This window comes from Equus quagga, chromosome 17 (assembly GCF_021613505.1).
Source record: "Equus quagga isolate Etosha38 chromosome 17, UCLA_HA_Equagga_1.0, whole genome shotgun sequence".
Classification (NCBI taxonomy): Eukaryota; Metazoa; Chordata; class Mammalia; order Perissodactyla; family Equidae; genus Equus; species Equus quagga.
In genome coordinates this window covers 4,598,801-4,626,058 of record NC_060283.1, presented here as the reverse complement: position 1 = coordinate 4,626,058, position 27,258 = coordinate 4,598,801, and the positions used below count along the sequence as shown (strand labels likewise).

The window sequence follows — 27,258 nt, the reverse complement described above, 5'->3', positions numbered from 1 at the left end:
ATGTCCTCTGCCCATTTTTTGATCGGGTTGTTTGTTTTTTTGTTGTTAAGCAGTGTGAGTTCTTTGTATATTATGGAGATTAACCCTTTGTCAGATAAGTGGCTTGTAAATATGTTTTCCCAATTAGTGAGCTGTTTTTTTGTTTCAATCCTGTTTTCCCTTGCCTTGAAGAAGCTCTTTAGTCTGATGAAGTCCCATTTGTTTATTCTTTCTATTGTTTCCCTCAACTGAGGATTTACAGTGTCCGAAAGGATTCTTTTGAAACTGATGTCAAAGAGTGTACTGCCTATATTCTCTTCCAAAAGACTTATTGTCTCAGGCCTAATCTTTAGGTCTTTGATCCATTTTGAGTTTATTTTGGTGTGTGGTGAAAAAGACTGGTCAATTTTCAATCTTTTGCATGTGGCTGTCCAGTTTTCCCAGCACCATTTGTTGAAGAGACTTTCTTTTCTCCATTGTAGGCCCTCTGCTCCTTTGTCGAAGATTAGCTGTCCATAGATGTGTGGTTTTATCTCTGGGCTTTCAATTCTGTTCCATTGATCTGTGGACCTGTTTTTGTACCAGTACCATGCTGTTTTGATCACTGTAGCTTTGTAATATGTTTTGAAATCGGGGATTGTGATTCCGCCGGCTTTGTTTTTCTTGCTCAGGATTGCTTTAGCAATTCGTGGTCTTTTGTTGCCCCATATGAATTTTAGGATTGTTTGTTCAATTTCTGTGAAGAATGATCTTGGGATTCTGATTGGGATAGCATTGAATCTGTATATTGCTTTAGGTAGTATGGACATTTTAACTATGTTTATTCTTCCAATCCATGTGCAAGGAATGTCTTTCCATCTCTTTATGTCATCGTCAATTTCTTTCAAGAAAGTCTTGTAGTTTTCATTGTATAGATCCTTCACTTCCTTGGTTAAGTTTATCCCAAGGTATTTTATTCTTTTCGTTGCGATTGTGAATGGGATTGAGTTCTTGAGTTCTTTTTCTGTTAGTTCATTGTTAGTGTATAGAAATGCTACTGATTTATGCACGTTAATTTTATACCCTGCTACTTTGCTGTAGTTGTTGATTATTTCTAATAGTTTTTCTGTGGATTCTTTGGGGTTTTCTATATATAAGATCATGTCGTCTGCAAACAGAGAGTTTTACTTCTTCGTTACCTATTTGGATTCCTTTTATTTCTTTTTCCTGCCGAATTGCTCTGGCCAGCACCTCCAGTACTATGTTGAATAGGAGTGGTGAAAGTGGGCACCCTTGTCTTGTTCCTGTCCTCAGAGGGATGGCTTTCAGTTTTTGTCCATTGAGTATGATGTTGGCTGTGGGTCTATCATATATGGCCTTTATTATGTTTTTCCTTTTTCTCCGCAAAGCCCCCCGGTACATAGTTGTATATTCTTCGTTGTGGGTCCACCTAGTTGTGGCATGTGGGATGCCGCCTCAGCGTGGCTTGATGAGCAGTGCCATGTCCGCGCCCAGGATTCGAACCAACGAAACACTGGGCCGCCTGCAGCGGAGCGCGCGAACTTAACCACTCGGCCACGGGGCCAGCCCCCATGGCCTTTATTATGTTGAGGTACTTTCCTTCTATACCCATTTTACTGAGGGTTTTTATCATAAATGGGTGTTGGATCTTGTCGAATGCTTTCTCTGCATCTATTGAGATGATCATGTGGTTTTTGTTTTTCATTTTGTTGATGTAGTGTATCACGTTGATTGACTTGCGGATGTTGAACCATCCCTGTGTCCCTGGTATAAATCCCACTTGATCATGGTGTATAATCTTTTTGATGTATTGCTGTAATCGGTTTGCCAAAATTTTGTTGAGGATTTTTGCATCTATGTTCATCAGTGATATCGGCCTGTAGTTCTCCTTCTTTGTGTTGTCCTTGTCAGGTTTGGGGATCAGAGTGATGTTGGCTTCATAGAATGTGTTAGGGAGTTCTCCATCTTTCTCAATTTTCTGGAACAGTTTGAGGAGAATAGGTATTAAGTCTTCTTTGAATGTTTGGTAGAATTCTCCAGAGAAGCCGTCTGGTCCTGGACTCTTATTTTTGGGGAGGTTTTTGATTACCGTTTCTATTTCCTTACTTGTGATTGGCCTATTCAGATTCTCCATATCTTCCTGATTCAGTTTGGGGAGATTGTAGGAGTCTAGGAATTTGTCCATTTCTTCCAGGTTGTTCAATTTGTTGGCATATAGTTTTTCATTGTATTCTCTTATGATCTCTTGTATTTCATTGGTATCTGTTGTGATTTCTCCTCTCTCATTCTTAATTTTATTAATTTGCGATGTCTCTTTTCTTGGTGAGTCTGGCTAGGGGTTTGTCAATTTTGTTAATTCTTTCGAAGAACCAACTCTTTGTTTCATTGATCCTTTCTATTGTCTTTTTTGTTTCAATATCGTTTATTTCTGCTCTTATTTTTATTATTTCCCTCCTTCTACTGACTCTGGGCTTTGTTTGTTCTTCTTTTTCTAGTTCTGTTAGGTGTTGTTTGAGGTTGCTTATGTGAGCTTTTTCTTGTTTAGTGAGGTGAGCCTGTATTGCGATGAATTTCCCTCTTAGGACTGCTTTTGCTGCATCCCAAATGATTTGGTATGTCGTGTTCTCATTTTCATTAGTCTCCAGATAAAATTTGATTTCTTCTTTAATTTCTTCAATGATCCATTGTTTGTTGAGAAGCGTGTTGTTTAGTCTCCACATTTTTGCACCTTTCTCTGCTTTTTTCTTGTAGTTGATTTCTAGTTTAATAGCATTATGATCAGAAAAGATGCTTGATATTATTTCAACTCTCTTGTATTTATTGATGTTTGCTTTGGTTCCCAAAATATGGTCAATCCTTGAGAATGTTCCATGTGCACTTGAGAAGAATGTGTAACCTGCTGTTTTTGGATGAAGTGTTCTATATATATCTATTAAGTCCATCTGGTCTAATTTTTCATTTAATTCTATTATTTCCTTGTTGATTTTCTGTCTGGATGTTCTGTCCATTGGTGTTAATGGTGTGTTGAGGTCCCCTACTATTATTGTATTGTTGTTGATGTCTTCTTTTAGTTCTATTAAGAGTTGCTTTACAAATTTTGGTGCTCCTGTGTTGGGTGCGTAGATGTTTATAAGTGTTATGTCTTCTTGGTGGAGAGTCCCTTTTATCATTATATACTGTCCCTCTTTATCTTTCTTTATCTGTTTTGCTTTGAAATCTACCTTGTCTGATATTAGTATAGCGACACCTGCTTTCTTTTGTTCATTATTAGCTTGGAGTATTGTTCTCCATCCCTTCACTCTGAGTCTGTGTTTGTCTTTGGGGCTGAGGTGTGTTTCCTGGAGGCAGCATATTGTTGGATCTTGTTCTTTGATCCATCCTGCCACTCTGTGTCTTTTGATTGGGGAGTCCAATCCATTTACATTTAGAGTGATTATTGAGATGTGGGGGCCTACCACTACCATTTTGTGTCTTGTTTTCCGGTTTTCTTCAGTTTCCTTTGTTTCTCGTCCCATGGTTTAATCTGTTCTGATGTAGAGCTGCTACTCTCTGTTGTTGTCCTTCTACTTATCTCCTCTGCTCTTGGTTTTGTAGCCCCTTTCCTTTTTTGGATTTTTCAGGAATGAGGGTTTTCCTGAGAATTTCCTGAAGAGGAGGTTTTGTGGCAATGAACTCCCTTAATTTTTGTTTATCTGGGAAAGTTTTTATTTCTCCATCGTATTTGAAGGATATTTTCGCTGGGTAGAGAATTCTCGGCTGTAGATTTTTGTCCTTCAGATTTTTGAATATATCATTCCACTCTCTTCTAGCCTGTAAAGTTTCTGCTGAGAAATCTGCTGATAGCCTGATGGGGGTTCCTTTGTAGGTTAGTTTCTTTTGCCTGGCTGTCCTTAGTATTTTCTCCTTGTCGTTGACTTTTGCTAGCTTCACTACTATATGCCGTGGAGTTGGTCTTCTTGCATTGATAAAGTTTGGAGATCTATTGGCTTCTGTCACCTGAAGATCCATCTCCCTCACCAGATTTGGGAAGTTCTCAGCCATTATTTCTTTGAATAGGCTTTCTGCCCCTTTCTCCTTCTCTTCTCCCTCTGGTATACCTATAATCCTTACGTTGCATGTCCTAATTGTGTCTGATAATTCTCGGAGAGTTTCTTCATTTCTTTTTAGTCTTGCTTCTCTCTCCTCCTCTGCCTGCAGCAATTCTATATTGCCATCTTCCAAATTGCTAATTCTTTCCTCCATATTATCGGCCCTACTGTTCAGAGCATCTAGATTTTTCTTAATCTCCTCTATTGTGTTCTTCATTTCCACTATTTCTGTTTGGTTCTTCTTTATCGTATCAAACTCTTTTGTGACATAGCTCCTGAACTCGTTGAGTTGTCGGTCAGAATTCTCTCTTAACTCATTGAGAATTTTAATGATGGCTGTTTTGAAGTCATCATCATTTAGGTTATATATCTCATTTTCTTTGGGATTGTTTTCTGTGTATTTGTTACTTTCTTTCTGTTCTGGAGATTTAATGTATTTTTTCATATTGCTTGATGTTGTTGATTTGTGCCTCCGCATGGAGATAGAGTTTAGTTGCTCCTTTCACTTGTTTCAGCTGCTGCCGTGGGGGAGCAGCTGTTTATACTGCACCAACCAGGAACCCTGTCCACAGTTGCTAACTGGGCCTGGGCCCCTCCTCGTAGCCACAGTGGCCCTTTGGATTCCCTCCTCTGCTGTGGGGGCTGTCACAGGGGGGCTTCAGGCTGCTGGTGCCTACTGTTGCAGCCCACCTAGATGTGCTCTCTCCTTGGGGTCTGCAACGGTGTTATGGGCTTTTCCAGCGGCCAGGGGTGGGATCACTTATATTTGTCGCTCCGTTGCTGTCGGCACTCACAAAATCTCACTTGTCCTCTATGGGTCGCAGGAGAGCTATTGGCATCTTCTACAGTCTGTGGTTAGTTCACCTAGCTATGCTGCTTTTGCCCTGGAGTCTTCCCAGCCTTGTGGCTGGCGGCTGGGTGCCTTCTACTGGTGCTGTGCAGAGGCTTTCCCTAAGGCTGCTGTGAGCCTGTAGGGTTTCCCCCTAGGCTACGAAGCTGGGTCTCTGGAACTCCCCCCAGCCCCAGTCCTCTCCGAGATCTCCGGCTATCCCTAGTCCCACGGGGCGGGCAACGGCAGCTGGGGGTCGCCCCACCCTCTGGGATTCTCTCCGGGCCTCTCCCGGAGCCGTGAATGCTGGGCGTGGCCCCTCTGCTAATGGCAGACAGAGAGTTTTGTCTGCTGCCCGGGCGGAACTCCGGAGCTTCCCCTCTGGGTTGCAGAGCCGGCCTTTGAAACTTCCCCCAGCCCCGGTCCTCTCCGAGATCTCCGGCAATCCCTACTCCCACAGGGCGGGCAACGGCAGCTGGGAGACCTCTGTACCCTCAGCGACTCTCTCTGGGACCCTCCGGGCGCCGCGAACACCAGGCGGGGTCTCCCCGCCAATGGCGGGGAGAGAGTCTCCCCGTGGGCTCCGGTGTGCAACTCCAAAGTTTCCCTCTGCGTTTAGGAGTAATTGCGGGGGGTTTAGGTAGGGTTCTGGTCACCTGTTTCCACCGTCGCTCCTCTGCTGTGTGTTCGCTCCTGCCCTAGATGTGTGTAGATCCTCTGGGGGCGTCCGTTGGAAGAAAGCCGCTTGTGGGTACTAGGCTGCTCATCGGGGTCGGAGAGTTTTCACCTATTTCCACATCCTCCCGGAGGAAAGTCCGTCCGCCTTCCGATGTATAGTTGCGTGGGTATCTCAGACGTCCTGAGATGCTGTCAGGATATCCTTTGTCAAGCGATAAGTGTCCAAATAATTGTAGACTCGAAGGGGGAAAGACAAAGAGGACTACTCACGGCGCCATCTTGGATCTTCCTCCCTTCAGGTCAAAATTTTTTATCAGTAAAAATTTTCTTTTCTGAGAAGGAAAATATCCTGCCAATTTTGCTTATTTAAGAAGTATTTTATAGGTTCACTATGAAGCTTATTTTACTTTTGTGACCCAAGTTGGCATTTTAGACTGTGAAACTAAACTGAAGTTTGAATTTTGGGAAATTAATATGAAGTTGAAATTTTATTTGAAATACTCTCTGCATTTTGTTTAGACCAGCATGTTTTGGAAATTTGATCTTCACTCATCATCCCACATAGACACACTTCTAGAAAGAGAAGATGTAACACTGAAGGAGTTAATGGATGAGGAAGATGTTTTACAGGAATGTAAAGCTCAGAACCGCAAACTTATTGAGTTTCTGTTAAAAGCAGAATGTCTCGAAGACTTAGTCTCATTCGTTATAGAAGAACCGCCTCAAGACATGGACGAAAAGATCAGATACAAGTAAGACAATTCAATCTTCTCTCTAGGGTGGGACGAAAGTGAAGCGGGGGTAGAATATTGTCATCCTTGTCGTCCAGCAAGTCTGTGGGGCTGCTCTAGACCATTTACGGAATGTTAAGACGGTGAAGAGCGACGGGCTCCGTGGAGCATATTATCTTTAGAACTAAGTCCTGGGAAATCACGGGATTTTAAAAATGAGTGTTCTGAATTTCAGTCAGAAGGTTTGTGGAAGGGCAAAGCGCTTTATAAACAGTGATGGATTTTCTTAAAATAGTAAGATGATCCAAGTAAGTATTTCTCTACTTTGCGAACAGGAAGATGGAGATAATGTGATTCCCCAACGTCACACACCAAATCTTAGCCAGAGCTGGGGTTTTGAAGGGCGTTGCTGATGAGATAAATCCTGACCTTCCTTAACTGAAATTAAGAGTTAGGCTCTTGCTGAATGTTAGTGTAGCTCCATTTAAGCAGGGACCACCTTGGATAAATAACTACAGCGGATTTTATCTATTCATAACTGGTTTGATCTGCTTACATGCGCACCGGTAGTGCAGTGGGAATCCTTTATTACTGTCTCTTGTAACGCTTTCTGTACAGACCCCTGGAAACCTTTATGAGTACAGGCATACCGCAGAGATAGTGCGGGACCAGTTCCAGACCACCGCAATAGAGCGAATAATGCCGTGAAGTGAGTCACAAGAATGTTTGGTTTCCCAGTGCATATAAAAGTTATGTTTACACTGTACTGTAGTCTAAGTGTGCAACAGCATCGTGTCTTTATAAAAGTACATACTTTAATTAAAAAATACTTTATTGCTGAAAAATGCTGACCATCACCTGAACCTTCAGCGAGTCATAATCTTTCTGCTGGTGGAGGGTCGTGTGAAAACACAGTATCCGCAAAGTGCAGTAAAGTGAAACAGTAAAATGAAGTGTGCCTGTACTTCATATGTATTTGAAGCATTGGGGTTGCAGTTAATTATTTTTTCATTTCCAAGTCTATTGAAATATTTGGCTCCCCCAACCCCCTGAAAATACAGGAAACAAATTCAGGAACAAAAAGTCATTGGCTATTTATTAAATAAACTTAATGGAATAGGAAGAATTGTGGCTTTTGGTAGATTTTCCCTAGCCCTTTCTCCCCCAGTCTGTTCCTCTTTTCTGATATCCTTTTTTTCTTCGTGGGGAAAGTTTTGCTGTCAGGGAAATAGTACTCACTCATGCTTTCAGGTTGCTGGGGGCTTGGGTCTTCTAGGAGTCATGTTCCCTGCCAGCCATTTAAGATTGACAACTAGCATTCAATGACAGTCTCCACTCAGAGATCAGTGCCTTAAAAAAGAAGAGGAAAGAAATTTGGCAGAAGGAATACTTGCATTCCAGCATACTCCCATTTCCCACAGACAGACACTTTGCTGCTTTGGAATTCCCTTCTCAGTGAGCTGGCACAGGCGAGTGATGCTTGTCCAGGGACGCATCCTGGTAGGAGGCGGTGTGATGGGCTTGGCCTCAGGCCCACCTGGGAGGGGCGTAACCCTTCCCTCTTACTGCTCTGAGAACTTAGGAAGGGGCTGGCCCTTCTGTTTCTGCACTAGCTGAATGAGGCTAATACCTCTTTCACTGGGGGAGTGTCAGTGTGCCTTATGGAAAATGCTTATTTTACCAAAAAGTAGTTGTGGCGTTTGTTGTATTGTCGCGCCAGTGTTTTTTGTGCTACTTTGGGGGTTATAAGAGGAGTTTGCCTCCCTGGACACATAGCCTTCTGAATGGCACCATTTCAAGGGAGCATGACTCGGGCTGGGCAGAGCAGTTCTCTGCTGGGCCTCCCCGCTGTGTGTAACCTGCATGTAACGGGCTGACTGCAGCAGCTGGATTAGCGTAGAGGGCTTTCCAGATGGGATCTGACAGCTTTTCAGGGTTGGGAGTAACTACAGTCATCTAAGGAAATGTAGACTGGTCTTTTATAGTTTCTGGATGCTGGAGTGATTGCTGTATTTTGTGAACGTCATAACTATATGTTAGCTACACATGTAGATTGAACTATCACTGTTTTAACTTAATTCAGTGATCGTATACAATGTATTAAAAGTTTCTCATTTTCCACTAACCTTTTTAATCGTAATACAGATACTTCTGGTTTTAAATAATTTAGCATAAATTTGAACTAACAGAACTTTAAATATAGGTCCTTAAGTAGTATTATAAATGCACAAGCTGAAATGCTGTTGTTTCGGTCAAAGTTCACAGAGAGGGACTGCAGAGTGGCTGGAGGCAAGAGGAGAACGGGGAGGGGCTGCTGCCCTGAAGGCCAGGGGAAGCCAGGCTCCGGGAAGGAGAGATGGTCCCTCGGGTGGGTCAGGGGCTGCTGCCTTGAAGGTCAGGGGATGACAGGCTCCAGGGAGGGGACATGGGCCGTCGGATGGGTCAGGGGCTGCTGCCTTGAAGGTCAGGGGGTGACAGGCTCCAGGAAGGGGACATGGGCCGTCGGGTGGGTGAGAGGCTGCTGCTGGCAGGCCAAGTAGCCATTGGCATTTGCAGCGTGGAGCATGTGGGCCCTGGAGTGCCTTTGAGGAAGAATTGAAGACAAAGTAGAGATAGCTCTTGCAAATGGTTTCCTGGAAGGGGAGCAGAGGAAGAAGGTGGGAGCTACAGGCAGACGGGGAGTCAGGAGAGATGTGTTTGTTTTTTCCCTAGGTGGAAGAATACCGGTCTGTTTATATGCTGGTGAGAATGATGCAGTGCAGAGGGAGCCGGAGATGTAGTGATGCACTGTGCTTGAGTGGCTGGGCGGCAGTGTGATCAAGGGGGCGAGTGGAGGGCTGGCTTTAGGAACGAGGCTGGCTCCTGTGTAGCAGGAGGAGAAAGGGGCCCAGATGCAGGTTGTGGGTGCGTTTGGGCTGAGCTCTCTCCTGATTGTTTCTCTGTTGTCAGTACAAAGGAAGCGAGGTCAGAGCGTACATGCAAGTGGGGGAAAAGGAGAGACCTTGCCGGGTGGGTGGGGTGGAGGGGGTCTTTGGGGTGTTTTAGAAGCTCGTTTAATGTTAAGGATGGAGGGAGGGGGAGAGAGTAGCCCCATCCTGTGCAGAACCAGAACTTTGAGCCGTCTGTATAGTGCCTGGGTCCCATGTATGAGCTCCTCCAGCTAGACCGTACTTCCGAGTCTCCTATAGGAAAAGAGTGAAAAATTCATGAAATGTAACTGAAAAAGATGCCTATGCGCTCAGCTGGACCTTCTGCGTCAGGGTTTGCGAAATACACCCTTATACGTTTGGCTCGTCGCTGGGTTGAGGTCTGCTACCTTTTACTGATTCTTTATTTGCTGGCAACTTTCAAACTGGGGCAGTTGAGACAAGCCCTCCCCGACCCCAGCCCCTGTACAGCGTTGCGGCAGTTTTATGAAGCAGAAAATAAAGAGGAGTAAAAACAGCCAGCATTCGTTTATTCTAGGCCCTCTCAGTATTCGGTATGTGATCCTCCTCTGTGGGGTAAGGACTGTTGTCTTAATATTGCGGACTTGGAAACTGAGGCCCAGAGAGGTTAAGTAACTTGACCAAGGTCATACAGCTTGTAAGTGGTGGAAACAGGTTCTGAACCTAGATGGTATGGCTCCACAAGCTGCACCTGTGTCCACTGCATAGTCCTGTCCCCAGCATAGTGGTGGCTTTATAATAAGTATGGCATCTTTGAGCCCGTATGTTCCTTGAAGTGAGAAAGACTTTAATTTGATTGAGCCATAAGCCTCCAAAAGATAGCTATTTGATAATGTGATCTTCATGCCCACGCACCTGTCAGTTCTGTCGTCTTTCTCTTCAGGTTTTTTATTACCTACAAAGGTTCATTTTGAGACATTCTCACACTGTCCCTCTTGCGACCTCACACCAGACCCCTCAGGTCTTGTGGCCTTCTGCTCTGTTGCCGGTTGCCTCTCGAGCCAGGGTCTTCAAGACAGGCTGCCAGCTGCTGGTCTTGGATGCCTTGAAGGTGTTGCATGTGTTCTAGCCACAGTCCTCACCTCTCCCTGTTGTCACACAGCTGCTGCTGGCTGTTTTGTCACCTCTCTGTCCTGGTACAGTATTTGAGCTCACCGCCTCTGATGACTAGTCGGTTCTGGATCCTGGCTGCTTGACAGGGAGGAATAAAGAGCAGAGAAGGGAGCGGTGGGTCTGGGAGGGTGTAGTCTGGACGGGCCATGGAGTCTCCATTGTTACTGTTGAAAACAGACGGCAAGGAAGTGAGTGGAGACAGTGGACCTGCTGCCTGTTCCTCAGAGAGTGCTCTGGTGCTCGAAGGCAAGCGTGCTTTAGGGGTGCAGGTATCTCTAGGGCTGTAGGGGTCTGTGGAAGAGCTCTGAGTCCCACAGCAGTGGGATCTGATGGTGGCTGGTCCCCAGAATACCTTGGAAGGCTGGTGTGGAGCACTCAGAGTTTTCATACAGCTTCCCACCTGGGTTCTCAGGCTCATGTCCTGCTCTCCACTTCAGTGTTTTCGAATATTTGTTGTCTGAAGATGTAATATAGACTGAACACTTGAGAAGTCCCCCAAAGCAACTTTCTGCCATTGGCAACCCGTGTGAAGACAGAGGTGGCCGGTCCAGGAACTTCAGTGTGTCTTGGGAAGTTAAAAGGTGCTGTGTGCAGTGCGGTTTCGAGGAAACTGGCGTCCCCTGTGGTTGTCCTCCAAGCTGTGCCGCTCTCTCTGCCAGCGCAGGCTGCTGATGGCTGCAGCCCCAGGCCGTCCCTGCTGCAGACGCGGAGCTGCGAAGGCCCATGCCCTGCGGCATCGCCTCCCTCGGCTCCCGAGTCCTTGGTGTGCTCTCGTTCCGTTGGGGAAAATGTGTTGCTATTAATGCTTGGTTTAGAGACAGTTTTTTAGACAAAGTAGAAAATTTAATCTAGAGGTTGAACAGAATAGATTGACATGATTTTCTAATTCCTAGAAGGTGATTTTGTTATTTTTCACAAAATTTTAGGAAGCCTTTCTGATTTGTGTTTTACTTGATGTAATTAAACTGTTAACATAGATGATGATATAAGTATCCTGTTCTTCTAGGTATCCAAATATATCTTGTGAGTTGCTCACTTCTGATGTCTCCCAGATGAATGATAGACTGGGAGAAGATGAATCCTTGCTAATGAAATTATATAGCTTCCTCCTAAACGATTCCCCCTTGAACCCACTACTTGCCAGTTTCTTCAGCAAGGTGCTAAGTATTCTTATCAGCAGAAAACCAGAACAGGTAAATATTGTTTTCCAGAAGGTAAGTATCAGGGCTGATCATCCCCCTGAGATGATCCCCCCACGATTTTGTTGCTTTAGTGTTGTGAGTGTGCCCTAAGTCCAGGTTCTATAGAAGAATCTTTTAAACCTCAGCGCTCTAAATGCTCGCCGCTTAACACTGATTGACACAGTAAAGAATATGTTCTCACTTGACCTACTCTTTTCCAAGTGCCTCGCATCTCAGTTTTTAGTAGCCTTTGGTTTCTTCTTTTGACAAGTAGTTAGAAGCATGAGAATGGCGGGCATCCATTTGTGGAGACCGCGTCATGGTGCATGCTGAGCAGTCGACTGAATGTGCGAGTGGTCTCAGCGACTCTGGCGAAGTAACAGCTGTTTGTGTTTTTTCTTTCTCCTAATGATGATCAATGAAGCGCAAAAAAGCTTTCCCAAGAGTGAAAGTGGTGATTGGCTTACACAAACGGGGATTGTTTCTATTTTGATTCCACTCAAAAACTTAAATGTTTAGCTTGAGACACCTGAGTGTAGGCTGTCGTGTACTTCCGTGCTGTTGTCCTTAAGCTCTGCTGTTCCGTCCAGCAGTGCTCGACAGAAATTCATACCTCACTGTTCTGGCAGGAATCCCCGCTCCCTCTCCTCATCCCTCTTTTTTCTTCTTCTTCTCTCCTCCCTGCACCCTCCTCCCCGCTGTGTCTTGTTCTTAAACAATTCGGATGTACTTGGGAAACTTATTTTCCAAATATCTCTTGTATGTGCACTGATTCTCAAAGTGTGGTCCCCAGACTAGCTGCATAAGTACCAGCTGAGAATTTGTTAGAAATGTAAGTTCTTGAGCCCCGCCCCACACCTACTGAATCAGACACCCCGGGGGTGGGACCCAGCAGTATGGGGTTTTAACAAGCCTTCCAGATGACTCTGATGCATGCTAAAATTTGAGAATCACTGCTCTAGTGGATATAGGCGTGAAAATGATCTGCTTACCAGGAGATTAGAATCCACTTAGGGAAACAGGCAGCCAGGGAGCAGCGAGCAGCTCAGAGCCCAGGTACAGACAGACCTGCCAGAGTGCCGTGAGCAGGACTGATGCCAGAGGTGCAGGGGCTTACACTGGTTGGGCCTAGTGTCCTGCATGCTGCGGAGCAGGCTCCATGACCCGCCCTTGCTATCAGCAGACATGGAGGGACGGGAGCTATTTTAGGCCCAGTATGTCCGTCCTATGCCAGGCAAAGTGGATCCATGTTTTATTTTAGAAAGACTCGATGGTTCTTTCATGTTCTTAGTTAAGCAGGGTTACCTTCCTAAATGTATTGGAATTGAGGTTCTTTTTTCTTAGATAATAATCCCTAAATCATGATTACTCTAATACCGATTGTCTTCCCCTGTCTGCTTTCTGATGAGGTATAACAATACTGCTGGCTGTTTCAGGAAAGTGCAAGTCATCCCATCAGCCTAAGCTGCTAGTCAGTTCCAGATGGTTGTAGCATTATCTAAACGGGTCTTACACCTTCCTCACTCTCTGCTCAGGGAACCCAAATTTGTGGGTCCTGGTTTTCAGTGTACCTTTAATAGAGAGCGAGAACACACTGGAAGCTTTGTGGGGCTCTGAGTATTTGCATTGGTCTTCAAGGGCAGACATACTGTGTGTGTAAAGATGATGGCACGTGCCAGTCAAGCATGGAGAAAAGGGCCCAGTCACTCTGTTGCTTGTTGTGCCTCTTGGCTCAGGACTCCTTGGATGATAACGGGAGGATTCAATAGCCCTTGCTCTTCAGCTGTCTTCAGGGACAGGTCAGACCTCTCTGTGCTTTTGAGAATCATGAGTGTAAGTAAAGGTTTCCCATCGCATGATACGTTAGTAAGGATATATGCAACTGCAAATAAGGGAAAAAAATTCAGGCTCAGTTGGGCTTAGCCAATACAGACGTTTGTTAGCTCAAGGGCCAGAAAGTCCGGGTACAGGCATCTTCAGTGTTGGATGGTTTAGCACCTCAGCAGTGTCATCCTCAGTATAGGACATCTAGTGTCCTTGCTGGCTGTCCCTGGCACGGGCTGTGATTTATGCCTTTGGGCTCCAGATCCACTGCTTTTGCCACTGAATCATGCAGTATTTTGACCACTTGTGACTTTTTCCTCCTCTCTCCTCTACTGTGCTTTTAAAAACTACTGTGTGACTCAGTTGTGAGTGGATTAATTACATATAACTTCTTCAAGATTTATATTACAAGAGCTAACCTCATTGTCTAGAGAAGCAACGTGTGATGGTTAATCGTGCATTTGCACTGATTGTGTGAAGCAATCTTAGTTGTCATCTCTGGCTATTAGACTTCTTCATGTGGGATAATGGGAAGATCGTGGCTTTTGGGGCATACAAATCTAAGTTTAAATCTCAGGGCAGCCACTTTTTAGCTCTCCAAGATACTTAACCAGTCTGAGCCTCGGTTTCCTCATCTGTAATATTGAGTTAAGCAGCGCCCCCTCGCAGGCTTTTGAGAGACTCCGTGAGGCTTTGTTAGAGCAGCTGCCGCACCAGCCGTGCTGCTCCTGGGCCTTCTGAGTAGATGCTTCGTGCACATGGCAGAAATCCGAAGGTGCAGCGGGTGGGCGGGACAGAACAGTCTCTCTCTTCTTCCTGCACAGGAGACCCAGCTGGCAGGGTCACGACTTGATCACTGTTTTCATATGCCCTGGGCGTAGTTTCAGCCTCTTCCACGCTCACCCTCCTTGTGGTAATCTAATCGGATGAATTGCTGAACTAAAACCCAAATGTGGTGTTTCTGTAGCGGATGAGTTAGCCACTTTGACTGACGTAGAAATCTTTATGTTTTGAATTTTCCTCTCTTACCTGCTAGCATATAATTAGGATTTTGAATATTTATTCTGCATTTTAGTGCAAAGTCTAATAGACTTGCTTTAGGTCCATACACTGTTAAATGATATATTCTCTTGCTCTTTATAGGCGTTACTGTATTTTTGATCCTCATTCTTTGAGAGTTAATAATAAAATTGAGCAGAAATAAAAGATTCTATTATAGTGCATTTGTATTAGGGAGCATGTGATAATTTGGCAAATTTTTTCTAACGGGTTTTTGAATATTGTAACAATTAGCAAGCTTTCCAGTTGGACACCTTATTACTAATTCAACATTTGCTGCTCCTTGACTTAAAGTGGTGTTGGGATTTTGGAGGGGGCAGTTAGAGGCATTAGGATTGAAAGCATTCTAAAGTTGATAGTTGCCAAGTTATGTGTGGTTCAGTTTTGGTCTGTTCTCCTCTAGATTGTGGAGTTCTTGAAGAAGAAACGTGATTTTGTAGACCTTCTTATAAAGCACATAGGAACCTCGGCTATCATGGATCTGTTGCTCAGGCTCCTGACATGCATCGAGCCTCCACAGCCCAGGCAAGACGTGCTGAACGTGAGTAGGATTATGACTGTCGTTGACTGGAGTGGGGGTGGTGTCTGAGCTGGCTGGGCTGCTGTGTGCTGGGGTGGGATTCCAGGGGATTGGTAGCAGAAGGTTGTCTGGGAGGAGGGGGTAGAGAAGGAGGGTTGTTCCGAGAGAGGATGAGCTGAAGATCTTGCAGGGTTAGGATTCCAGATGTGCACATCCCTAAGTATGTGGGATGTTTCCTTGTCCAACATCATTGTCCAAGGATCCCAAAGGGGATCCTTCCCCTTGCTGGTTTGTTTTTCACTGGGAGTGGGACTGTGCAATGGGTGGAGGATTTGTCTTAAAGCTGGTAAGAGGAGAAATAAGAAGCTGGGAGCTATAAATCTCATCTGAGTATGCTATGAAGCTTCTTTCTTGAGAACACACACTGCAGAGTTATCTCTAAGTCAAAAAGGAGAGATGCCGATATTTCCAGGGAATCAGGCTTCAGAAGTAACCTTGTTCTTCTGGGTACTAGGAGCATGGGATAAGAGGGAGAACAGAGTTTGCTTCCAAAAGGGCAATATTTTAAACTTTAGAGAGATGGTTATTTTAGGATACCTGTGCCTTTTGAAGAGCTGTCTTAGGTGAAATTTGGGTGGAAAGAGGGAAGGATGTAACTTAAAGATAAGGTTTCTCATCTGCCTCCTCCTCTTGTCATCTCTTTCTTCCTCTCTTCGCTGCCTTCTTCTAGAACCATTCCCCAGCCCATTCCATCTTTAATACTCAACCTGGAACCTCAGGCCTCACTCATTTCTCTGGAAATGAGTTTTGTTGAAAATGCTCATTTTAATTAAAGACCTGCAAGGACTGGAAGGAAAGACAGCAGAAGGGTTTGTCAGGTGGTGTCCCAGGAAAGAGCACGTTTTTCTGAGATGGGCAAATATGCCAGGGCTTGTGTTTGTATGAGGGGAAGAATCTGGGCATGGGTTCAGGGCTGGATCTGTAGAACCAGGCAGAGGTCTGCTGAGAAGCGCAGTTGGGTATAGCTAGTGAATGTCCTGGGGGTTGCCTGTGGGAAGAGGCCCTAAATTGGGATGCTGGTTCCTTGGAGGTGTGTTTCTATGGCTGTCTTTTATCAAAAGAAGTTGAAGATTCCGGGCAAGACTGTTGAGGACAAGGAGGCGGGTAACCTTTATTTTTAGATTATTATAGGGGGAAATTGTTCAGTCTGGTTTCTCAGAAATTCCTTTGGTCACTTGGGGTTGAATCTCAGGGCCCGTTTCCAGAAGAACGGATGTGCTTCTGGAGGGCTATAATGATAGGTGGTTAAATAAAGGCACAGGTGGTTGGCGGAAAGATGCTTAGGAACTCCTTGTCTTCCTTTGATTTGGAGGCCAACCGTGGGGAATCAGTCCAGAAGTGGGCTTGGAGTTGAGGTGCTTGTTAATGGCTGTGGAGGCAGTAGGGGCCGGAGACTGATTAGCTCCTTGCCCACAGGATCCTGCTTTCTCCCTTGGTGCTCAGGACCCTCCATCCCGTCCCGTCCCCCCGCCCCCCCCCCCCCCCCCCCCCCACCATACAGGTGTTACCGTCCTCTGTTTTAGGACATTGCTACTCAGGGCCTCCCAAACATCACCTGGGAGCTTGTTAGAACTCCGTGAGCTCAGCGCTCACCCTGTCCTGCTGAATCAGAATCTGCATTTTAACGAGAGGGTGGTTGATGTGTACATTTGAAGGCAGATCTTAAAACGTCAAGTTGGGTCTCTGCCTTTGTAGTACCCTCCCGATAGCTTTGTTTGCTTTTTCCCTTGGCTTGTTTTCCCTATGGAGCCGGGGCAGCTTCAGGGTTTCTTTTTCTGTCTTTAGCAAATCGTATTTGATTTCTTGTCACCCAGTGGGCCTCCTACCCACCCAACCGCACCCCGCCCCCGTCTCCTTTAACCTTCAGGGCTTTGTGCGTGTGTCCTTTGTAGGTAGCGAGCCCCTTGTTTATGATGGTGTTTCTCTCTTTGTGGAACTAGCATTACACCAGCTGATTTTTCACTTATTCCTCCTTATTCTCATCCCCTTCATATGTCCCTTCAGAGCAGTCTCTCATATAAAGATTAAGAAGAGATTGTCCTAGTCATGATAACAGCTCTCTGCTAACATGTGACAGGGCGGATAAACTCGGCTTCTGTGGTGGCTCTCCCCCCAAGTCCACATTTCCTGTGGTGGTTTTGCTTTTGGAATCCAAAAGTTCATCACGTGTTTTAACCCAGAGGCTTGATACTGAATATTGTTTTTCTAGTCTTTCTGAAGCTCTCTTAAAGTGAATGCTCTCTTATAGAAAATGTATAATGTATTACCCCTCCATAACCGAAGTGCAGACCCCTTTTAGTGCTCAGCGTCTGGGAATTACTCCTAGCTAAGAAGCTGATATAGAGAATTTTTGTATGTGGGTATTGTAATTTGGGGAGTAGTTGGTAACTGTTGGCTACTGTTAAAATAATATATTCACTGCCATTTTCCTTGGGGGACTTTTAATTTCCTGTAGTGTTCAAAGTCCAGAGAAACCTGTAACATTCTACTTAAAATGTGATGGATATTTCCAAGTATGTTAATCTTCATTGGGGCTTGAACAGGAGCCACTCATTGCTATGATTACTTCTACAATGTGTTTTACAGTGGTTAAATGAGGAGAAAATTATCCAGAGGCTTGTGGAAATAGTTCATCCATCGCAAGAAGAAGATGTAAGTTCTCTTGTGTGACTATAAACTTGATTTTTTTAAAAAAAGAACCGTGTTTATTTGGGCACAGAGCAGAACTGTACAAGATATGAAGGTAGAGAGCAGGTAGAACAGTGATAATTAGGCATTCTTAAAGTTGAAATTTTCTCAACACTAAAGCCTTTGAAAAATGTATGTTTTGCTGTTACCCAGAATATTTCCAGAAACGTGAAACAGCAGGCCTTGGTTCTAGCATTGTCTTGTTTCTAGAGCTGGGATTTCATGCTCAGTCTGCTTGCCTTTAGTACACACCTCCTCCGTCCGCACTTCTTGTTCCTTTTATACCCATCTTTAGCCTAGATAACACGGCCATGTCTGCATTTGTTCTTTCCATTCTGACCAGAGCTTTCCTGGCAGCACAGCAGGATCCTGGTCACCCATGAACCCCTCGAGTGACGAGCTCTTGGGGCCTGTACTTCCTGGCTCAGGCTTTTGTGCTCTGGCAGGTTTGGCCTTTGTCCTGAGTGCTGAAGATTGACATGGCAATGGGGTTAAAGCTCTGTGCTGAGGAACACATGTCGGGTGGGGTTGTCAGGACCAGCGGGTGTGCCTTTGGAGGAGACTGTCACCACTTCTCTGCTGCTGCTCTTACTGCCACCTTCAGCAGTGGGCTAAGCCATATGGAATTGCCAGCATTCAGCCATTTCTGCCTACAGACATGACAATTCCAGATGGTTCAACCTAATAGCCACGAAGGAATTGGTGTAAAGGAGATGCAGGGTGTGTCCTGGGGCACAGGGGGACCTCCTTGTACTCCTAAAGATTAGGGGTTAATTGGACAGTGATCCCGATAGAGGACCAATGCAAAGGAAGAAGTGGATATTCTCTCTCACGAAGGTAAATTTCTACAGAGGTGAATCTAGCCTCTTCCACTGCGGTCCATTCCACTCCACTTTGGTACCTGGGGTTTATCTAAAACTGGCTTAAAAACAAAGAGCTAACCATTGAAGGGGCTGTGGATTCGCCATCATTTCCCTTGAGACAGAGCATCATGTGCCTCCTGCAGTATTGTTAGTGTCGACATTCAGGGCACATTCCGGTGTGTCCAAGCGTTGGGTGATGGAGGGAAGGAGTGCTGGAGTGTGAGAACCCCTGCTTAGAAGGAGCCTTCGGTCTGGTTAGGGTGATAATGATAATCCCTCCTCCTGCGGCAGGGGCCTTGGATGGTCCCCAGGCACATTTCTCCTATGTTGGAAATGTGGCCAGCGCAGGTCCTGGAGAGCGATGACTGGAGCATGGCCTGCCCCATTCACAGGGAGTGCATGCCATGGACGAGGCTCACTCGTCACTGGATTCCTGGTCTTGAGCAGAAGAACTTGAACTTGATTGCTCAACAGGATATTATACCTGTGTGCAGGGTGCAGGAGGAATTGATAAAGGAGGAGTCTAACTCCACAGCAGGTTTTTTTGTGAAGGACAAAGCATTTGGGGGCATCAGCACCTTCCCTGCTTGACTTGCTAGAAAGTCCATTTTGCCTTTTGCACAGTTCTATTGATACTTATTTTGTATTAAGTGATAAATGATATGCTAAAATTATACGGACCAATTTATATTTATTAAGGAAATGTTAGGCTTCTGATTCCAGTGAGTGGATTTTGATATCCTGGTGTGTGTTGTCACCTGTGCTTGAAGATCACTGTTTTACCTGCACTGGGCACACATTGCTCAGTTTGCATATGCTCAGTGCCACATGCCACAGAACATGACATATTTGGGTGCTGAGATCTCAGTGCTTTCCTGTAAGGTAAACACGCTGGACACTGGGAGATGCCGTATTTCTAACTCTTTGGTATATTCCGGAAAGCTGTATTTGCCTTTTTCTTTTAAATCAAAGAAGCGTATGCATCTTTCTATGCTGATGAAAGTGTATATTTGGGGAATATATCTTTTCAAATATTCAATTGCAGACAATTTTCCTTGCCAGAACTTTGATTACATCTCCCAACACTTAGTGGTATGTACTGTGCAGTGTTGTTAAGTAAAGCTTATTAGCCTGGCAGAATAAAATGCTTTTTACATATGTTATTTCTTTGGAGCTTAACTTTTTACTCACTGCAACTTATGACCAGTGTTAATTTGGGTTATTTCTTAAGCAATTTCCTTGTTAACTTTTTGTTATAAATTTGACTTCTGACGTGTTTTATAGTTAAAATTGTACTTTTTTCCTTTAGCGGCATTCAAATGCATCACAGTCACTTTGTGAAATTGTTCGCCTGAGCAGAGACCAGATGTTACAAATTCAGAACAGTACAGAACCAGATCCCCTGCTTGCCACTCTAGAAAAGTATGTTTAAATCTCTCTTCTTGTTCTTTTTGGTATTGATGCTATTCGATGTGTTCCCATTGTGAGTGGTTGGTAAATGTTCCCTGTGGGGGAACCACGTCCCTGGAATGTGCCCTTGGGTGGGTGAGCAGGCAGACAAACCTGCCCACCTGATCTCAGCCATTTGCGAGGCCCAGCGGAGACCTGCAGGGTAAGAGTGGAAATAAATGGCGTTTCTATGTAGACTTTGAACTTTTCACGTAGTTGTCAACTGGAATTCTCTAAAGCCTTCGTAAGGTGGGGTAGCTGCATCATAACTTGTCACTGCCTCCACGAGTCTTTGCTGGAGAACACTCTGATGTATGAACTGATTTGACCCATTTTAGGCAATGATTTTTGTCAGAAGCCCTTCTTAGGATTTACTATGCCTTTGCAGCTGACTAGGGGCACCCTCACCAGACCTGATTGGAAGGGTTAGATGTATGTTTCATTTCTTTGTACTGCTTCTGCCCTTATTTTTAGACAATTTCTTATGAATAGCCATCGCATGTTTATGTAGAAGACAGCTGCAGAATGATGTGCTCTTTTGACATTTGTGAATGGCCAACCTCCGTGTACTCGTTTTTCTGGATTCACACATTTTCAGAAAGAGTATTTACCATCAAGCGTGGGCATACATTTGACCTGCGTCTATACAGCTGAAAGTTATTTTAGTAAAGGAAATCGGGCATTTCCCCACTGGATGAATAAGTGGAGAGAGTACACACAGTTAGAATTGTTAAGTACAAATGCCAGTCTTGCTTCAGTTTATTGCTACTGTCGTTATTTTTAATGACTTTGTGAGTCCTTAGTCTTCCTGTATATTGAAGCTCGTTTGGCATCTTTTGGCTTAACTACCTGGAAGGCCCATTTATTAAAATAAAACATTTGTGTGTGTTACTTACTTGGCAAGTGTGAGACAAGGAAGGAACAGATTAGAGACAAGGATCTTGTTTTAAACTCCGTCTTCTGAGAAGTCAAGTTGTGTGTATTGTAGAATAGAAAGGAGTTGACTAGTTCTCCAAAATTGCCAAACTTAAAAGAGATTATCAGCTTCTGAGTAAAACGTCATTTTACCTGCCTCACTTCAGTTATTCTTGGCGGTATGACATGTATTCCTTTTGTAACATAGAAGACATTCCACATTCAAATACTAATAATTGTGGTAGTATTAGGTTGAACCATGTAAAACTGGCATTTGAGTAGGTTAAAAAAATGTTGAATATCAGCAATTTCATATGGTTCATGACAGCACTGTCCAATAGAAATGTAATAAACGTCACACATAATTTTAAATTTTATAGTCGCCACATTAAAGAATAGGTGAAGTTAATTTTCATAATATATTGTATTTAATCTAATAGATAGAAAATATTTCAACATATGTTCACTTAAAAATTATTGAGATATTTTGCATTCTTTTCTTTGTACAGAGTTTTAGAAATCCAGTGTGTATTTTACACTTAGGACAGATCGATTCAGACTAGTGACATTTTGAGTGCTCAGTGGCCACATGTGGTGAACGACTCCCCCCGTAGACAGTGCTGGCCACCGTGGACGTCAGGCAGCTCGGTGGCCATCCCCGAGGCCCTTAGCGCCATGCGGCCCTCTTCACACAACTCGGTGTCAACCGAATGTGGAGCCTTTCTAGATGCTAGCTGTCAGAGTTAGGCTGTCTTTAGTCCCGGATCAGGCAACTGTCACTTGCTGCAGATGGGTGCATGCTCAGAATTGGCATCATTAACTCTTAGTTGGAGTAAATTTCTTCAGATACATGGACCTGATGGGTCAGGAGCCCCATGATGTCACTGAGTTCAACCTTCCCGCGCTTAGCGTGGGGGGACTTCGTCTGTCATAGTGCTTCTCCCCACGCTCTTCTTGAGAAGGAGAGCCAAGCCCTTTGAATATCAGGCATTATGGTGGTTCTTTTAGTAGCTGTTGATTGAGAAAATACACAGTGACAATGGCTTCTATAAGCTTTGTAGACTTTTATTAATCATAGTAGCATCTTACATATATTTGCTATATTATGTAATATATAATATCTATATATTTTCTAAGTTATTATCTAATAATACAGCAATGTATTATTAGGTCAATCTACTGGCAATACATAGTATACAAACAGATTACCTAACTCTTTTTGGAACTTAAAGAGATGAGTTGAGGTTAAAGAGAAGGTAAAGACGGGTGGCGTCCCAGAAGGTCTTGGAGAAAGCAGATTGAGTGTCAGGTAGTGAGTAGCGGCTTGGGAGGCAGGCTGGGCTTAAATGGAATGTAGTCCGTTTAGTGGCTCTGTGGAGAATTTTGAAGTTCAAAAATTCCTTTAAAAACGGTTCTGTTAGAGAGCGTTGGACTGTGCAGCTCTAAGTTCTTGATACTAATGAGCTTAGAATGAGTTGGGGTTTGATGCCAGTTGAGCCACTTAGTTTATAGCAGTGAGCCTCTCCTCTGGCTGCCTAGAAAAAACAAAAGCAAATGAGGGTGAGCCATGGCCTCAGAGGAGACCTCGGCTGGAGACCCTGCGTGCTCCAGGTGGAACAGCTCGTGTCCTGGTGCTCCGCCAAGAACTCCGTTCTTTTTTTAATGTGAAAGTGAATATATTTTCTCTCGCATGTAAGTAAATGCCTTATTTAAAGAATATGGAGAAATATTTTTATCCTGTTTGATAAGCTCAGTCCTTCAGTTTATGATTTCTTCTGTATTTGGTGATATTTGTATGTTTAGGTAAGACTCAGAATATGGCTCAGCTACTGTGTTGCATCTTGACCATCAAATTTTTGCTGATTATTTTATCGTTTTGTCTACTAGTAAAATGCTTTCATGGTTCCAGTACACTTCCAGTTTGATGCAGCCAGGAGACAGTGAGGACCTCTTTGTTAGCCAGTCCCTTTGGGCATCAGTATTTATGAGGGTATGAGACCGCTCTCTGATAAGTAAGAATACTACGATGGATTGAGAAGGTGGACATCTGCAGATGGTGCCGTGTCGGGACCCTCTACCTGGACTGAGGCTGCTGTTTGAGGAATATACGTATTTGCTGTAAAAGGCCATTTGTTTTCCGGAGCTCAATCCCAAACCTAACGTTTATTCTGTGAACTGCTGTGTGCTCAGTGCTGTGCTGTGTGTTTCACGGTGCTGCTTTGGGCAGAGGCCTCACAAGCACTTTGAGTGCTGCTCTGGGAGCACTGGAAAGCGCCTTCCTGCAAGGGGATCCTCTGAAGTTAGTTAGATACCAGTTTTATTTGCTTCACCCGAATAGAAAGAGATTCTCTCCTACTTGCTTCCTTAGCCTGGCAGGGGGCGGTCAGGGATGGTGTTAGGATCCGGTGAGCACAGCTGTACCTTGGGATGACTGCTGTCTCTGCCAGTTGAGAAACAGGGACAGCCTGACTGTATGTCATATAATATGTAAGGGAGATTCCATTTCTTAATCTGCATAGATTCTAAAAATTACTGAGATCCTAAGAAACTGAGGTTTTCCTTGAGAATGTCTGTGTAAATTTACCTAACAGGTGCCCCTGTGTCTTAGGTTAATTGTGACTTTGCATCTGTACGGTAGAGGTGCAATGGGAAGAGCCTCTGGAGGATACTTTTTGGGCAATTGTTTATTCAAATCCAGTTTATTGCTACGGTATTATTTTGATTTACCAAATTTTAATTGTAGAGTAAACTGTAACAGTTGGCCTTCTCTTTTACCTGTTTTAGATCTTTGTTGATTATACGTTAATGCCTTTGTGGGAAAACATTTATGGATTTTAATTAGCATTTTTGAAAAATGCCTCCTCTTTTGTGAGGTCAAGAGTTCTAAGTCATAATTACCACCCCCAGCTACCATCACCACCCCCACCACCCTGGTCTGAGTGTCAACAAGATTGGCAAAGGCAAGCAGGCCCAGATGATTTCGCTGAGGGGAGAGGGTAGGAATATATGTATGGGAGTGTTACATTCATAATAAGCAGGATTGCTTGTCTACTTTAATAAATGTATTAAAAATAAAATATTTTTAAGTAAAACATCTACGCCCAAGTGAGGTTGAACTCTTGTGTAATACTCGTCTTACTGGCACATGGTCTTTTTCTCTGAAGTTGTTACTGTTAAATGATATTACAGTTAGCATGTGACTATTGATTTCTTTCCCTAGGCAAGAAATTATAGAGCAGCTTCTATCAAATATTTTCCACAAGGAGAAAAACGAATCAGCCATAGTCAGTGCAATCCAGATATTGCTGACTTTACTTGAGACGCGACGACCAACGTAAGCTTTCCTTTTATCTCCTAAAATGAGCCATTTGTTTTCCTTCTAGAGTTTTTAAAAGCTGAGAGTTAGGTTGTTGGTTGATAAGCTACAATACCCTGCCCTTGAATTTCAGCTGCTGACTCTTTTCCTGCTGTATAAACTATAAGTTAGCTTTAGGTGAGTGTGGTACATAGGGATGCCGTTGAAAAATATGGTTGGTAAGCACTATTTATTGGCAGTATTTGGATTCTAGTCATTTGGGTTTTTGTAGTGGTTAAAGGAAATGCTACTATAATAAGAGCCATAATAAACAAATCAGAAAGCTGTATAATGGCTCAAACATGAGAGAAGCTTATTTCTTGCTTACAAAAATAGAAAATAGGTGTTCCTCCTGGTCTCCTCCAAGTGGCGACTGAGGGACTCTTCCGTCTTGTGATACTTTCCTGCACATGCTGACTTGAGGCTTCACATGGTGTTTTCAGGGTTCCTCATGTAGGGGCGCTGCAGTTTTGAGGCTACTTTCAAATGGATGGGCAGGTGGCTTGAGGCTTTAAGGAAAAATTTGTGCTAAGTGTTTCAGAATCAGAAATGTAGTCTCTTTGTCCCATGTGTGTGCCCCTGGACCAGCCGTTTAATGTTTGTCATGTTATTCCTTTTTTTTAAATTTTTCCTTCTCCCCAAAGCTCCCCCATTACAGAGTTGTATATTTTAGTGGTGAGTCCTTCTAGTTGTGGCACGTGGGACTCCGCCTGAGCGTGGCTTGATGAGTGGTACTGTGTCCGCGCCCAGGATCCGAAGTGGAGTGCGCAGACTTAACCACTCGGCCACGGGGGCGGCCCCTGTCATGTTATTCTTTACAGTTTATGTCCACTGCCAATTTACTTACTAATTGTCAGAGTTTTCTGATTATTTCCTGGAGCATGAGAATTTGAAGCAATATGTATATGTCAGCACTCCAGGAGTGCGTGGTTTTGAGATTAGAATTTGTATTTTCTTACTCACTATTGGATCCATTCAGTAAACCAGAGGGCATGAAGAAGAGGATGGAAGAGGTCTGCTGTCAGCATATGAAGACTCTGGCCGTCCAAGATTTCTGGATTTGCTTTGAATGATGTCATTTTGGTTTCTAGCAAAATAGTGAACACAACCTTACCAACCCCTGCTTCCCAGATTCCTGATCTCTGTTCCTGGTTGGTTTAATCTTTGGTTAGGGATAATGGAAGGGCAGTATGGCCGCACTGCTTCAAGTATGTTGTAATTTTGGGATTGTGTCTATGTTTTCCGTGGTAAATCATATTTTAAATAATGTAGCCAGTAACTTGAAGTGTTAATCAAATGGTTCAAGACTGTCATCTTGCTACTCATGCTGCAGGGCAATTACACCATCTCCTAAAATGGTTTAACAGCACATGAAGTGATGCTCTGAGGTTTGCATCAACTACCTTGACTTGAGAAAGGAATAAATCTGAGAAAAAGGATACTTTTTTGCCTGTGGAAGAGGAAAAAAGAAACCACAATTGTACAACTTAGAGCAAACAGAGACTATAAAACAATAAAAGAAACAATAGAAGGAAATTTCTGACCAGAAGGAACTTGCCCGAAGACCAGAAAGCTTTATCAAATACTAAGCAAGATTAAATTTTAAAAAAGACAGTGGGGGCTCAGATCTTAGCCTTATCCTGATGAGATTTCTGAATCCCAAGGATAAAGGGTAAATCTTAAAAGTATCTAGATGAGAAAAATTGGGTTAACTACAAAGCAAATCAGATTGCTGGACATCTCGTTTGTAAAGCTAAGTAAATCCTGAAAAGCACGGCAGAATTGTGACCCTGAAATGCTGTTGTTGGTGTGAGGGCAGAAGGGGCATGTGCAAGCACAGTAGACCTCAGCGCTCTGTCTGTCCTGTCCCTGGGGTGAAGAACTTAAAGATGCACTTTACCAAACCACACAGAAAATAAGTTAGAATAAAGGACTTAAGAGAGGAGATATATTGATAAAAGATAATGAAATGGATAGGGATGTGAAAATTAATATGACCGTGAAAGTTAAATGTTAAGAATGAATAATTGAAAAGTCACATTTCGAAAAAAGCAAATAAATTCCAGATTATTTTAACAAAACTCAAGAAATAAGGAGAAGGAGTAAATTAGTGTGTATTAGTTCTTATACTGAGGAACTGGTACTTTCATATATAGTTTATTTTTCATCTTGAAAAAATTAGATTTTTTTCACCTTGATAAAATTGTAGTTCAGATATCTCTTTTATAAATGTAGAAAAATAGTAGGTTATGCAATGCTCAGAGCACCTTACAGGGCCAGGAGAACAAAGAAGCTCTGAGATGTATAGTCACAAGGGTAATTTGTACACACCTGCTAGCCCTTCTCGGGAAATGCTGGTGGCAGGGCGAGAAACTAGAGCAAGCTTCCCTTGCAGAATATGCCTGAGGAAGTGGAGCTGCAGCCTTTGGGGGACATGCATGATTTCCCCCCTCCACGGTCCTCCATTCTTGGCCGCTACTGAACAAAACTCTTAAGCCACTGAGGAAAGGGTGGCAAACGCTGTAACCTTGAAGACACCGGTGAAAACCGTGTGCGGTGGGATGAAGGGACCAGAGAAAACCCTCTATCCCATGAGAGAGGCAGGGACACATTCTGGGCCTAGACTGTTAGAGATCGCCTGCCACTGAGGTAAGGGCAGGATCACTGAGAAGGCCCCACCCCTGAAACCCGGGGACACTTCGTCTGCCAGAGACTGAGGCTGAACGAAAACAACGGAGCAGTTCTCTCCTCTCATCCCTCTCTACACATCCCTGTCCAGGCCTCTGAGCATCGAGGAACAGCAGCAGTCTGCTGATGCAGGACAGGCTGGTGTGGGAAGGGGGCTCTCTAGGCGCAGCAGCAAGCTCACAGGGAGAACTTGAGCTAAGGTGGAGCAGACCTTGAGAAAAATTGGCAACTCAGCCCTAGCTATAAATACAAAGTAACTAGAGACGGATTTGAAGTCTTTTGCATACTGA

At 44.0% G+C, this 27,258-nt stretch overlaps 1 protein-coding gene across 8 annotated transcripts in view; it reads left to right on the top strand.

Moving 5' to 3' along the window:
• PPP6R3 (protein phosphatase 6 regulatory subunit 3) overlaps nucleotides 1-27,258 on the top strand; it is a 145,602-nt gene that overhangs the window by 61,881 nt on the left and 56,463 nt on the right. For 6 of the 8 annotated variants that reach the window (XM_046643784.1, XM_046643783.1, XM_046643782.1 and 3 more), the window contains 6 exons: nucleotides 6,094-6,326; nucleotides 11,373-11,559; nucleotides 14,834-14,971; nucleotides 17,597-17,662; nucleotides 19,871-19,983; nucleotides 24,146-24,259. In XM_046643784.1, coding sequence (XP_046499740.1) covers nucleotides 6,100-6,326; nucleotides 11,373-11,559; nucleotides 14,834-14,971; nucleotides 17,597-17,662; nucleotides 19,871-19,983; nucleotides 24,146-24,259 — 845 coding nt within the window. In that variant the 5' untranslated portion in view covers nucleotides 6,094-6,099. Of the gene's footprint in view, nucleotides 1-6,093; nucleotides 6,327-11,372; nucleotides 11,560-14,833; nucleotides 14,972-17,596; nucleotides 17,663-19,870; nucleotides 19,984-24,145; nucleotides 24,260-27,258 lie in introns of those variants that run through there. The other 2 variants (XM_046643785.1, XM_046643786.1) reach the window with 2 other exon arrangements.